Source organism: Molothrus aeneus, chromosome 6, assembly GCF_037042795.1.
Source record: "Molothrus aeneus isolate 106 chromosome 6, BPBGC_Maene_1.0, whole genome shotgun sequence".
NCBI lineage: Eukaryota > Metazoa > Chordata > Aves > Passeriformes > Icteridae > Molothrus > Molothrus aeneus.
Genome location: NC_089651.1, coordinates 47,048,598 through 47,063,830, shown reverse-complemented (window position 1 = coordinate 47,063,830; position 15,233 = coordinate 47,048,598). Strand labels below are relative to the sequence as shown.

At 37.9% G+C, this 15,233-nt stretch overlaps 1 protein-coding gene across 2 annotated transcripts in view; it reads right to left on the bottom strand.

The window, feature by feature from the left end:
- Positions 1-15,233, bottom strand: part of SLC24A4 (solute carrier family 24 member 4) — an 84,328-nt gene that overhangs the window by 30,640 nt on the left and 38,455 nt on the right. For both annotated transcript variants that reach the window (XM_066552063.1, XM_066552062.1), the window contains exons 3-7: positions 4,831-4,907; positions 3,589-3,663; positions 1,721-1,805; positions 921-1,024; positions 121-195 (exon numbers count right to left, since the gene is read on the bottom strand). In XM_066552063.1, the coding sequence (XP_066408160.1) occupies positions 121-195; positions 921-1,024; positions 1,721-1,805; positions 3,589-3,663; positions 4,831-4,907 (416 nt within the window). The remainder of the gene's footprint in view (positions 1-120; positions 196-920; positions 1,025-1,720; positions 1,806-3,588; positions 3,664-4,830; positions 4,908-15,233) is intronic.

The following is a 15,233-nucleotide window of genomic DNA, read 5'->3' as shown; positions in this document are numbered from 1 at the left end:
ACTTCCAGATACCATAGAACTAGCTAGGAAAATAATTATTTGAAACTGTGTATAGTGAGCAGGCTGGTCCACTAAAAATTCAAGCAATGAAACACAGTAACTGATAAGAGAGCTACTTACCACAATAAGTACAATCACAGATATTGTGTAGTACACAGAATCCCGGAACACAGCCCACTGGGTGAGACAAACCACCTGAAAAACACCACACCTTCAGCCAACAAAAATATAGGATTTCAAAAACAAACAAACAAAAAAGGTCCCTATCCTAAAATAACTTAGGTGTGTGAGCAGAATATTATTACTAGCAACAATTCTGAAAAATGCAGTTTTATGCTACCATTACCATCCACCAGTCTGTTAGACAATGGATCTATAATAGGCATCAGTAATAAAAGTAATATAGAAACTTCCATTATTGAAATGCATTTCTTACTAATGATACTTGATTTGGTCCTAATTTCAATTGTAAAGTAAAATTCATTGTACTGCAGCAAATCAATTGTTCCTCGTTCCTTTCATTTGTAGATATATTGGACTTACTACCTGAAAAAATATGATAAACAATGTAACCATCTATTGAGTAAATGGAGCAAATCTCATGCTTGTGTCCCAGATTCTTTGACTGTCATCAGTACCAGGAAGGATCAGCAGATGCCAATGATCAGTTGATTGTAAACGCAGTATTGCATTAGGAGGAACCAGTTTCCTCTGTATGCTATATATTCAGATTGCTGACACTACAGCTGAACTTTTTGGAAACATTCACTATCTGTAAAGCATCTGTATATTCTTTCCAATCTTTGAGGTTTTTCACAATCCCATTTTTGTCTATGATTTCATCCTTTTTTTAACATATGCTCATGGAAACCTCTAAATTGTAAGCAACTGAACTATGTAAAGACCAATATCTTACTAACCTGTCCTGCAAACAGTCCACAGACACCAACAATGCAGAGGATGTTGAAAACTGCTGATCCAACAATGGTCCCAACTCCTACATCTCCATGAGTGATAAATACACCTGCAGAGGGAGTAAAACATACATAACTACCCTCTGTCATTTAATTTTAGGTTGCTCAGAACACGTACTACTTGTGAAGTAGAGACTGTTTCAAAGATTACCCAAAACATGTTTCATAATTAAGGCTCACTTCTCTGTGTAATAATTTGGTCTTTTAGTCTAGGTAGCTGTGGCTTAGAACCTTTACATATATACTTTTAGTAAATGATTTCTTAACTAGTTAGTTCAACAGTAAGTTCTGTTTCACAGCTTAGTTTTTAGCTGTGTCACATCCCTCAGCCTGCTGGCCACACTGCTGCTGGTGCAGCCCAGGATACAGCTGATTTTCTGGGCTGCAAGTGCACACTGGCTGCACAGTGACAGATCATGATGAGCTCATCATCCAACACCCCCAAGTCTTTCTCCTCAGGGCTGCTCTTAATCTATTTCCAAATATATCAAGTTACTTCTCAAGGGACTTCAATACATCTTTTCTTTTGCATGCTGTGCTCAGAACCAGACATTCCTCTCTGTGTTTTGAGAGAAGACTCACAGTTTCATGAGATATTTTGAGTAGTTAATGGTACCATGAACCACAGACTAGCTGACAGCTGCAATTGCTGATTATAAATTGTCAGAAGAATGGGCACCTGTGCCTAATCTGCTGCTGATTTTTTAACAGCAGATCTCAAAAAAGCTTGTGCGTGGGCTCCATACCTATAACAGATGCAAACAGTTCTGGGGTGGAGCTCCCTGCTGCCATGAATGTGGCTCCAGCAACATCTTCACTCAAATGTAGTTTCTAGAAGAAAACAATTGGTAATTTCAGCACTGCTACTGTATTTACATTGTGGAGTTCTACAGTTACATATGTAAATGAATAGTCAATTGGGGCTTACATGGAGCTGATTAAAGAAACGTATCTCTGCAGATTTAAAAGGATTGTAAACATTAATTTACTTCTGTAACTCTAAACACAGTCATTCAATTCCCCAACTCTTAGGGCTTCTAAAATTCAAAAATGAAAATTGGTAACAGAAAAATACAACCTTTGTGAATAAATCCTACAAACAGCAGGCTGGATTCTGCCTTCACTTTTCAACTGTGTTAATCAAAAGTGAGTCCTCTGCTGACACAGATAAAATTAGTCCAGTTAGACACAGAGAGAGCTGGGCATGGTAGAGAGATCTATTTTTATGATGGTGTCTCTAAAGCTTTAATAGGATATAGGTAACTTAGAGTTCTCAGACCAGCAAAAACACGTGCAGGTCCACAAGTGGGCTGCATCAATTTAGCAGTCTGAAGATCTTTCCCTTGAACTATAAGCACGTTTTTATGAAGGAGTTTTTTTCCTTTTTGAGAGTCTCTAGGATCATGTTTAGTACACTATTTTTCTTTCAAGGACAGAAAAGTAACTAGGGACAAAAGGAGTAGTAAAAAAAATCCTGTATTTTTCAAGCAGTTTGCCTGAAAACATCTTAAGCTGATAACAATGGCATCCTACACATAGGACACATCTTGACAAAACAAACACAAATATGATCTATTACCAGTCATATTGCTGCAGGAGCTCAAACCTAAGTGTGCTATCTGAACTCTTGGTAGCTGTTCAGATGTTCAGAAGAATGTGAGACAAAATGTAAAGATTTTATGAAGGATCAGTAGCCAGTAATTGGTACTACCAACTAGTATAACTTAAATATGGTGTCTAAGGTGCATGCTGAATACTGAACACCTGGAAAGGGAAAGAAAAGATCCCAATTGAGTATTTTAGTATTCCCTTATTATTCTATTTGTTCTTCTACTGATGAGTGTAAGCTTATAACTCTGAGTAAACCCAGCAGGTATTTAGTACATTTAGTAACAGGAAAAGAGACTTTTAAACTAGCTACAAAAAAACCCCAGGAGTTTTTCAGAAAATGGTCACTCTTAGTTTTGTTTAAAAGCAAAGGTGGAGATATTCATTTTGTGTTTAAAAAGGATTTAATATCTATATTTGTATTATGTATTTATTTTGTTCACCAAAATCATACTCAACACAACATTTACATACCCTGTCACAATCAACTCAATTAGAATCCTAAATGTAATTTTGTAAAGTCCTCTCAAAATTAGGTAAAGCCATTATGTTACCTTTTTTTTTTTTGCATACAAGATTTTTATTCTGAGTCCATATCCAAGGTACACACTTTTCTCACAGATTTTCTCTTTTTTCCACTTTATGCCAGGACCACATATACTTCCTTTCTCCTTGCTGACATGCTGGTAGATGTGCAATAAGATTTGCATAGCCACCACATTAATTTTTCTATCTATGATATCTTTCCTCAAGTTACTTTTTAAAAAAAGAGTACAATAATAAATCCAACCCATCCATAACCCATACCTCTTCTAGTTACACGCCTCAGGTATTTAAGAGTGGGTTTTGCCATCTGATCACATTAAATCTTTGATTTTTTTCTGCTTGAGTGTGGCCAGAGAAACAAGCATGCACAGAACACTGGTTCATTTTTTTGATGGGAAATATCTTTAAATAATATTCTCTGAATAAATTTCTAAAAGAGTGATAATTTTCATTAACATACCTCACAAATTTTCTCTAAGGATGGAACAAAGAAGTCATCACATACTATGGCCAAAGCGTAAAACATATAAAGAGCCTGAAAAGAAAATACATTCAAGGAATACGTTAGATTTTTCCTGTATATGAAATGAGGAAAAAAGGTAATGCTACCTTTATTCAAACTAGCAAAAGTATAGCTTCACTTTTTATTTCATTCCAAATAAAAATCTTCCTGTTGATAAATTTATGACATAAAACCAGATTTTTTTTTTGAATATAAGATCTCATTTGGAACATATGTCAGACCCTAAAATATGAAAGGTACCACACTTGAACAGAACAGGATGCCACAACACATTTCATATCATGAAAAGTAACAGGTAAAGCTACAAGGTTATGAAGTCTTCTATATTTTTAACTAATTATCAGACCAAGTAATTATGTAGAAAGTAAAATCAGGCTGATGAACAATATTCAGGAAATATTTACACCTAGAAAGAAGTGGACTCTGGCCATAGATCACTGCACCAAACCACTTAGAAATGATCCTGGTTCCCTGCATAGGTGTGATTCTCCCACTGTCCTATGCAGCTTTATGTGCGGTGCCCATGCAGTGGGCTTGATCCTTTACTTTCCCTGAGCTGGGAATGAAAAACTGGAGCCTGCAGACCTCACTTGCTTTGTTTTTTAATACAATAGAAAATAAAATTCCACATGATATTTTCTATATTTCTTCAGGGTTGCTTTAGGGTTTCTTTAATTATAATTGCATCTATTGCATAGAGGCACAAAAGAAAAGTGATTCAAGAAACTTCCACATCATGCTTGATGTCAATAATGAAGGAATCCCAAACTCTGTCTATATAACATGAAATACAAGTCATGTGATCCATTCTGCCAGGATTTTAATCTCCAAGAGGATGAATGTATAGGTACTGCAAATTCAGACTTGCATACTTTTCTTAAATCATGGAGTCATCGAATCATTTAGGTTGGAAAAGACCCTTAAGATCATCAAGTACAACTGGTAATCCAACAATACCAAGTCCACCACTATACCATGTCCCAAAGGTGTTACCTTTTAAGAAACTGTACTCATATAGATGCATTAGAAATACTGAAATCAAAATATTAAAAACTTGTTGATATATACAGAACCCTACATAGTAAGGTCACTATGATGATTAACATGTTATTAAAAAATAAAATAGAATAAGTGACATAAAAGGAAAACAAGAATGAAGCATGGTAGAGAAAAACTTACAGCAATGATATGAAGCAGAATTCCTCCTTGCTGACGTTCTTTATTTGTAAATATATCTTCAGGAAACTCATTAATGGCTGAAAGAAAAACATACTTTTTTTAAAACCAATGTACACAGCATGTAGAAATGGAAGAATGAAAAACAGGGAAGCATCTGCAGAAACATATGACCAGACATAAGTGCCTCTTCTGATGTATTATATTACAGCTTGCCATTTCAGAATCTCTTTAGTGCTCTGTAGTTTTGAGACACTGTGTAATCACAGTTGACACTCTTACAGGAACACAGTACAGGATAATTCACAAACTACTGGTCAAGATGCAGCAATCTGCAATGCTTTAATCTATTTTATATGTTTTATAAACATTTTAAGATGCCAACAGAAGCACATATGCATGTAACAGCCAAACAGGTTCCTTGTAGTAATACACTGCTATATATAGTAATATCTAGTATAATAAAATACCATTCCCTCCATGTAGTATCATTCCCTCCATGAGAGGGGAATACCTTTCTGGAATAATACTGAAATACCATCAACTTTAAGAACTTATTGTCAGTTACATTAGCTGACCAAAGCAAAATTTTTCAGAGAAGTTACTCCTTACCACATGAAATAATATGTGGTAAAAATTAGTAAGCACACAAGGCATGTATTTTTTAATAAATTCTGCCTATTAGAAACTACTATTATCTGAAGTGATTAGTAACTAAAAATGCATTAAGGAAACTTCTTTACTGGAAGGGAAGTGGGAGAAAAGACCCAGATCTACAGCTGCTTCCACAATATGGTTGTTCTTACATCACTGGTTGAAATACCATGCCCCCATAGGTGTAATTCAGGACACACACACCATTCACGCTGCAACCCCCATTTTGCCCTCTGTCTCCTCCATTCAAGCTGTGGCTGTGAGAACACACATAGGAGAGCAAAGAACAGAGCCCTGGCCTGGGTCTCTAGCAATGAGAACAGGACTCTGCACATGAGGCAAATCTTTTCACACATTTGGATGCAAAGGTGTGCAGCTCCCATCACAGGGGTTTGTGCCAGAAGTGCCATCATCCCCTTACTGCCACCACATGGCAGAAGGAATATACCCCTGCTCCCTATCTTGGCAAACTGGATGTGTCATCTGGGAAGCTATTACCTACCTGGCCATCTCATTCACTTGACTGTATAATATTTCACAGTACAATGTTAAAAACGGTTAAGGTAGTATAAACTGAAGTTTTAAGAAGCACGAATAAAAATCACCATTTTTCTAATCTTTCTAAGGTGACTTTACTTCTGTGAAGTTAATACCAAATAGTAAAACAGAAGTCCTGAGGACATCAAAGGTAAGAGCCAGAAAATAAAAACTAGTGTAGGCATCTAATCACAAAACAAAAGCAAAGCAGCTTCACTGCAAACTGCCTTGCTTCATAGACAGTGATAACAGTATATTCTGGTGATAACAGCATTAGTAATAAATAACTACTTGTAATGAACACCTGCTTTTCTCACAGAGGTAATACTACATGAACTAACATGAAGACCGCTTTTCTCAAAGATAATGCTCCTCTCTACAAAGAGCTCATGGCGTACGTTTTTTTCTCACAATGAGACAATTCAAAATCTTCCATAAAAGTCAGGGAAATTAAACAAAGCTCTGGAGCTTGGTAGACAAGATTTCTTTCTTAATGAAATGGCCACCTACCAGTGAATTCCAAGGTACAGTATGGAATTTTACTGTATAAACATTTGCTGTCTTTATGGCTTTATTATCCAAATAATCACAGGTTTGGTCTAACAATTATCTACAAATTCTGTATACCTTAGCTACATGCACTGTTCTTTATTTACTAGCTGTATTATGGCTTTAGTATCTTGAACTATTTGTTTTTCTTACCTACTGCTGTGATAACCTGGTTTCTCAGGAAAAGGCTGTTTGGATTCCCCTGGGTCCTATTTTAGGCCTGGGAATTCAACAACACTTAGCTGAGGGGGGCAGTGGCATTCCCTCATCTGTATAAGCTGACAGAGGGAATATGACATTATCAGAGCTTGAGAGAGCAGTCTGCCCTTGTGGTACATCTGATACATGTGCACAGCAAGGCACTGCTCTGCTTCACACAGAGATGTTTTCTCTTGTATGGGAGATGGAGTTATCTGTCTGCCTGAGTGGGAGCTACATCTCCTTGGTTTCTACTGAAAAGAGACAGAACAGATGGGAGAAGGAGATTAAATGAAGAGCAGTACATTTAATGGGGCTAACCTTTGCCAAAAAAAGAGGAGAACATACACCCATCATCTTAAAACCAGATAGAAATACAGAAATATTTATCCTGCTGGTACTGTTGCAAACTCTTGGGTCCTGCAGCTCATCTTATCCAGCACAGATCTCAGGGGGAAGGGAGGGCACCAAGAAAGCCAAGTCTATACTGAAATTGCCATCAATCTGTTCCCTCTCTAATCATTAAGTGAGTGGGGAAACAAAAGCACCTTCTCCAGTTACAACTTGGAGGGGATGCCACCGCCCTCTTCTCTGAGTCACAGACATAAAAAAATCCTTGCTTATGGCATGACAGAAAGCATGATTCACCTTTGATAAAAAGCTCTGGCTGAGCTGTCTGTGGCTAAAGAGCTATACAAGGCATGCAAAGAGCATGCCTGAGAACAGAATACAAGAGCAGCTGCAGAGCCTAAGCTGCCTGCTTGGCTCCGGAGAGAAGAGCTGGCACGGAGCAGCTGGGGCAACCCCGGCGTGCCTGTGACACCTGCCCTGACGTAGGCTGTTAGCAGATTAATTCCGGGTACCCTGAGAGCATTGTTCCCACATGCCCTACCCATACCCTGACAGGCAGGCTGCCAACCAAGTGAAGTTTCAGAATCCCCTAAGCCTGACAACCATCTCAACAACCACGTGGATCTGTGGTTTTATAACCTGCCTTGACATGTGATTTCTTCACCTTATTAGCAGTTGATTTACTCACAACAAACATGCCAAGTCTTAACACCTGCTAAGTATTCAAGCCTGCTACAACTCTTAAGGTTCTTCCTGACAGGGAAAATGGATCTGTAGATTTTTGAAGGCTACGTGCAATCAGATCTGCCTTTGCAGGAAGGGGGTTAGGCACATGATGTACACAAAAGCTCAATGCCCCTTTTCATGCCTACGTCTTGCTTCTCTGTCCCTTCAGACCCTGCTACAGCTACAGATTGCAATGCCTACCCCTTCACCCTGGCACTCAGGGAATGCTGATCATCAGACTCACTCAGAACAGATGTGTAAGGGGATGAAGGATAGACAGAAGACAGAATTAGATACTTCCACTTTTACACATTAAATAACCATATTCACAAGCTAGCTTGAATATTTAGAGTTTGTGTCATTTGTTTAAGCACTGCAAACAGCTTTAGGCACCTCTGCACTAAAGTATATTTCTGCTTGTGTGCAATTCCCTTTCACATTCCAGATCCTCATCTTCCCCAGGCTTGGTGTTGTGTCCATACACATGTAGTTGTGCCTCAGTGACAGTGAACAAACTCATCACTGTGTGCAGAAGTGAACTTCTTTGTACCTGTCAAGGAAATGCATGCATCATTACTTGGCGTCAGCAGCAAGATATCAACAGTTTGTGTGACAGGACTTTTGCAACAGACTTCATGGTACTGCAAATTGCACTAAATTGTAATTCCATACTAGTTTGCTGCAAGATTTGATTGAGAGCCAGAAAATCATCACTCCTTTCAACAGCATCTCCCTGAATGCAAGGATCCTATATAAGCTGAGTTGCAATGAATAGGATAAGTATGTCTTAGAACTAGTCTTGCTTTTAAAACATTTGTGACTTTAGCTCACACTGCTCTTCAAAATCAGGGCACTGGGAAGGTTTTGACAGAAAGATAGTTAGCAACTTTGAAAGCATGCTCCCATATTCTCTTCGTGAATGTCAAAAGGGTCAGTCCCCTGTCATGTTTCACCTATTCCTCCAGGTGCTGAAGTATAGTCTCAGGAGGACAGCAATGACCTCAGTACATGTAGGCAGTCTCAGGGAACAACATATCACACTCAGCTAATTCTCTTGCACAACCTGTGCACTGTAAATATTGTGATAGTAACTGTGTACTTGAGAAAAGAACAGCAGGTAGCTTTTGCTCATAGAAAAGCATTGACTTCAGTTATGCAATGTAGTATTAATACCAGAAACAAAGTCAAACCCTAAGATCTTACCATCACAGTGAAACCAGTTTACTCAAATATAAAATGTGTCATACGGAAGTCCTCCTTTTTAATAATACTTTCCTAAATTAGATGTAATGGATTTGAATAGTCATTAGAAAATCATAAATGTGCCATAGTACATTAAAGTTTTTTGGTTTTTTTTTCCACAAGCTAACAGTCCCTTAACTCTAAATTGGCAGTGAAGAAAAATGGTACACTCAGCAAGCACATTTAACCATGAAGGCTGGTAACACACAAATCTTAAAAGGACCAAAGAAGAAATAAAGAACAGTTCACTGATCATGTCAGATGCCCTCTGGAAAAAGTAGGAATTATCAAGCTTTAAGCTCCCACTCCCATTAGACAGCTGTTTCCAGTTTTCTGTAGCAGGATGACTTGAGGATTTTCCCTCACGCTCAGTTCAGCTTTTCCTCCATACTAACCTAGGCAGCAGGTTGGGGTTGGGTTATCAGGAATGGGTTACTCAAAGAAATACATATTTATTTGAAAAATTCTGCAAGGATGCTTCTGTAGAGATAACTCTTTACTAAACTTGTCTCATGGATTATATTACCTGAGCAACAATAAGGCAGCAATAATAATAATCCAAATGAAGTGCAATGAAACTATTTGAAACACCACCCAACTTCTTTGAGAGGCATTTGTGCATCCATGTAAAACTGTGTGATGCCAAAGATCAAGCTTTCTATTTGCAGGCAAAGTACCATCTGGCAGGAGGCACACTGAGCATCCTCCTCCATACTCCTCACCTCATAAACAGGAGAATTATGAGCAAATTTTATCTGTCTGGTATATTAATTCAATTTACATTGCTCAGCCAAAAGAGGACTCCCAAGTGCAATCATATGTGCAATGGAAAAGTAGCAGCTTATGAAGCAAATAACTGACTCAACTCTCAACCATGAAATCCATTTAATATATGATTGTAAAGAATGGTATTATTTATGAAATAGCCTTGAAAATTCTCTTTCCATCAGTATCAAGTTATGAAAATATCTATACAAAATTGGATTAGCTACAACAAAAAGTAGAATTAATAGCTTATTAAATCCTAGACTTACATTGAGTTTCTTCTCTCTTTTATAAAAAAAGTATCTTGACTCATTAAGTTGATACCAAACAATGAAAAAACACATTAAGAATTAACTATCAACCAAAAAATTAAAAGGCATGATGAAATCCAAGTTCCTGATCTAGGGGACTCAGTGATGACACAAGAACACACAAGTACTGCAACATGAGGATGCAACCACATACCCGAGAGCAGTATTTCATGTATTAACCTTTGTGTTACTAAAAAAAAAAAAAAAAAAAAACCAACCTCGCAAAGGTTCCCAAGGTTTGAAATCATGTTTTGCTTGTTTTTTTTCTCCCTGGCCTCCAGACCATTCACACAATTTCTGAACTGTTCTAGCATCTTCTCTTACTAGGACACCAGTTTTCCACTAAGCATGAGTATATTCTTCAAAATGCCACCTATGGACCCCAACCCTTTCATTTCACCCATCAGATTCCTAAACCAGAGTATTAAACAAAATTTTCACCTTCTCCCATTTTTCACTCACTGACTCATACTCTGTTTACACTACTCTGAGCCAAGGCTGGCAAAGCAGTTCAAACACTGCCAGGGTCCAGCACTGGTGCAGCTTTTTTCAGATATGACATGCCATTTCCAGGCTCTGGGGGAATAATTCTGGTTCTCAGGACTAAATAAACACCATGGAATAATGTGAACAGTTTAAATTGTACTATCTCTTCACTGTCCTATGAGTTAACTAAAGACATCAGTTACCAGTAAATAATTGTGTCTTCTACGTGGAATTTGTCTCTACATGCAATTTCGCTTTCTGAGCTTCATACATTTGACACTCCCTCTCCACTTTTTTCTCATTTTTTGCTTCCTGAAAGTCTATAGTTTCTATGGTCTACAGAATCTTGTTTCATTTGAAGGAGGGAGCTCTTTGGCTGTGCTGGGTTTTGGACTCAGTTTGGCTATGTCCTTTTTAAATACAGATAAAAAGTGATGTCCCTGGCAAGATCACTGCCTTTTGGAAAAAGGATAATGACTGGATTAACAATCAATGCTGTGACTCACATAAAAAAGCACACTTATTAAAAGATCAGGCAACTTTTCAGCCCTTCAGGAAAGAATCATTCCTTATGTTTTTCACAGGCAAGCCTTCCAGCTGCAAACAAGCTGGAGAATCAAGCATCACACTATGAGGTTTTGGTATCCGCAGCTCAAGCTCAACAAGGTCTTATTTAGAATTTTTTTTACTCCCAGTCAGACTCAAAAATCTCTTCCAGAACTAAAGGATGGAAAGTATTTATGCTAATTGTTCAGCCTAATCACTTATAAACTCAGTTTATTCACCTCACAATAACACCAAGAAGAGGCTACTTTGACATGTCATAGCATCTTCAAGGGGATTTCACTGCAGGTCTATTCATAAACTGTACTGCCAGGAGGAAAATGACAATCTGATTTCTGTAACAATGGGCTTTGAAATCAAGCAGACAAGTTGTAGCATGTCACTGAAAAGATTACAAAAAGTGTAACGTAATTTTAAGACACTGTGGACTAGTGACCCCCTTTGAAATGACCCACTCCATTTGGCACAAAAGGACACTTCTACACATACTAGGTATTAACTCCCCAGTTAAAATATTTTTTAAAATACTTGAACAAGTATTTTTACAGAGTATGCACTGGAGCTGCTCTTACATATATTGTTGCACTATGCCTAATGAATAACTTGACAATCAGAGCAGACCACTATCTCTTCCTTGGTTCTCAAAATGACTCTGTCAGCAGGCAGTACACAAGGAACAACCACCACAGAAGCTGCCCTTGGCAGATTTCCTCACACTACAGAATTTCATAGCAGGGAGAAAATCTTCCTTGTGCTGCTTGAATATGCAAGCAAGAGGGATCAGTGAAGTGAATTTAGTCCAAGGCAGAAATACTTTCTGAACATCTGAAGACCTCATTTGGCACAGGGATGCGTTATTAATACATTCCAACATTTTTCCATGGGTGCCACATGAACAATGGGATCAAAACTGCCCTTCAAAAAGTAAAAGCTGACTACCATGGCAGAGCTCATAAGAAAGACAATTACATTTAAGAGCAGATAAAAAGGAAGTGACAGGAAATAACATCTTTCTTTATAAAATATCACTGATCCTTTTCCATGAACACCTCTGCTTGCAAAATGACTACAAAAGTACTTTTCTGTACAACCAAGTTCCTTCTACCCACCCTTCTTCAGTGAATAAATAATTGGGTGATTACTACCTCCTTACGTGTATTGGGGACAGACCTCAAATAACACAGAATATGGTCTATTACCTGCCAGGTACACCCTCAGGAGAAGTGACAACCACATTCAAATGGCAAAATCACTGGCAAAATTGACTGGATCCAAGTCAGACCACAGATTAAGTTTGAACTGCTAGTAGCCAGAAAAGCTACCAGGTTACTTGAAAATTGAACAGATCACATGTAGAAAACACTGAGATGAAATAATTAAGCAACCACAAGAGCTGGCACAGCAGCTATCATTCAGAACAGAAGTGCACTTTAAATGAAACTCTGCCATTGTGCCTTCAGTACAGTGAATGCATAATAATAAGCTTTTGAATCTCTTCTACTTTGGTAAAAGCTTCAGCATAGCTCATTTAAAAGCAGCTGTATTGGCACACACCATTCTTTTCCCCCAAATGCATAGAAAAGGAAACAAAATTTAATACTTAAAATATACCCCATCCAAGTAGGAATTTTAACCATCTAGGAAAATTGTGATAATCTTCAAGTTGAAACAGCATGAAAACTAGACATGGCTAAGATTCTACCAGGCTAAGATAAAGTTAAACAAATTGCTTTTTTAGAATCAAATGGGCATGAGATAACAAAGCAGACTTTAAGTCAGGCCTACTAAGACCAGAGAAAAGCATACAATGGGTATGCATGGGTATTGTTTACTTTTCTTACTTAGAAGCTTCTCTTTCTAGATATAAAAGGAAAATTATGGAAGGCAGTTGCAAAAAGAACTAACTCAAACATTTATTCCACCCCTGCCAACTTAGGTTTGTTTCCAGCAGAGAGTTTTCTGTACTTTAACCAAGAGGAAACCAGTAAAATTCAAAGATGCTGCAATAAGGCAGAGGCCTTAAGATCTCTTTGGTGACCTTACTGAGGCCAGAATATCCAAGAGTTCAGTACAAGCAAGCCAACATTTTCATGGAACTCAGAAGCCCTATCCAGCCCTCAAAAAAAAAATCAGGCTATTGATGCCACAAACTGATCTGCTGGTTAATTCTCCAAGTTTTGCTTTTCTCTTGGAAGAAAGTTGAATTTTGGAAAATTATTTTAAGTTGCACTAAATAAGCTCTCAAAAAAAACCTCCAACAGTGTTAAAAACCTCTGGATGAAGTCAGGCTTTGAAGTCAAGCACTCAGCATAACTTTTGGTTCCATGTACCCCTTGGCGCTTTGAAAGAATCATTTTCATATGGAAATCAGAAGCACGATAGTTTTTCCGTGTGAGCCACACTTATGTGGTATAGCCAAGTCTCATTACTTCACTCTTCGTAAAACATACAATATTTGCTTTTTTTACTTTTTCTGAAACTATGGTCCTGGAATTGTGCAATTATGTAAGAACATCAGATTTCACTTAAAACAAAAGACTCTGCCTGTAGCCTTTGTGTTTGTAGAAGAGGGCACAAGCCCAAAAACCTAAAGGATTTACAAAACCCAGAAGACAAACAAAAAGAGACCCAGACTTGTTGTTTATCTTTTAAACAAACATCACAATTTTGTGGGGCCAGGTTTACACTTCTTGAGCACACAGGATTACTAGCATTACTTCTGAGTTCATATGTTTTAGCTCCAAGTCACAAACACATGAACATTCCAGCATGCAGTTTCTGCTCAATAATAAAAAACTACATCAACACATATCTTATGCCACAGATGAACAATCTGCTTTGCTATTTCCACATAGGTAATCCCATCCAAGGCAAGCAAGACTCAACCCCCTCTAGCTCCTATGTCACAATTCATTACTGCATAAATAATTTTTCAAATGGCAGATTTGCACAGTCCTCCTCAGACAACATCCCTTGGAGCACTTTGTCGTTAGTCTGGAAACTCAGTAAGAAGCTGTAAACAGTACTGCAGTGCTTTAAGAACAATCTCTTTTAAGTTCCAGCCTCTACTATATATTTCAATATCCTCATATTTGATATGAAATCTGGTAAGTAAAAACCAGCTTCTTAGAAGATCTGGAGAGTTTCACATACTAATACTGCCTACTAAGCAGCACTGGAGTTTTCAGGAAGGGAAACTGATTTATCTCCTAAATGCATAGTAATTATTCCAGAATAAAAGTCATATTGATGTAGAATAGAGGCAAACAGCAGAGAGTCCACTACTGGAAAGTACTAAGATAAACATTACAATAATTTCACAATCCAAATTTACAGTCCTTCTCATGCTGTCTTCAATGACACAGAATGCTATTCCATTGCTATTTAGAATCTGTAAATAAATATTGCAATAAAGCTCACACCACTTCACAGAAATGAGAGACAAACTCTACTCAGAGCAATGCTAGATAAAGGGGAATACAAGGCCAAAAGCCACTGAAGTGAAATAAGCAAAAGAATGGAAATAAGGGGAAAAAAGGTACACCAATTTAGTAATGTCACAGCCCAATCATGAAAGATCTGTACAGGTTTTTTTTTTAGACCTTAGAAGTGTAGAAGAAAGTACAGTCAAACACAACACACACACCTCTCTTTAATCCAGCCAGCTCAGGTACCATTAACAGGGCAACTACTGTCACACAAGCTTCAGCTCATATGGCACAAGCCCAGCTGGAAGCCTGGATATACAGGTCATAGCTGGAGCTCCTGCTTCATTGCTGCTGGTTCTACAAATAGCTCCCTTGAACTCAGGTATTTCTCCATTTCTTCACAAATTCTCAAGCTGCAAGTCTGGAGTGTTGCTTTGTAAAACCAGGCATCCCACTGTCACTGTACTGCATGCATGCTCTTCTCATGCCCTAGTAGCCATCAATAGCACACACAATTTAAAAAGTGCCAGCAGTTTTAATTTCTTTGCAAACACCACTGCCTGACAAGCAAATTGATGAGTTCTCTCCACCTCAT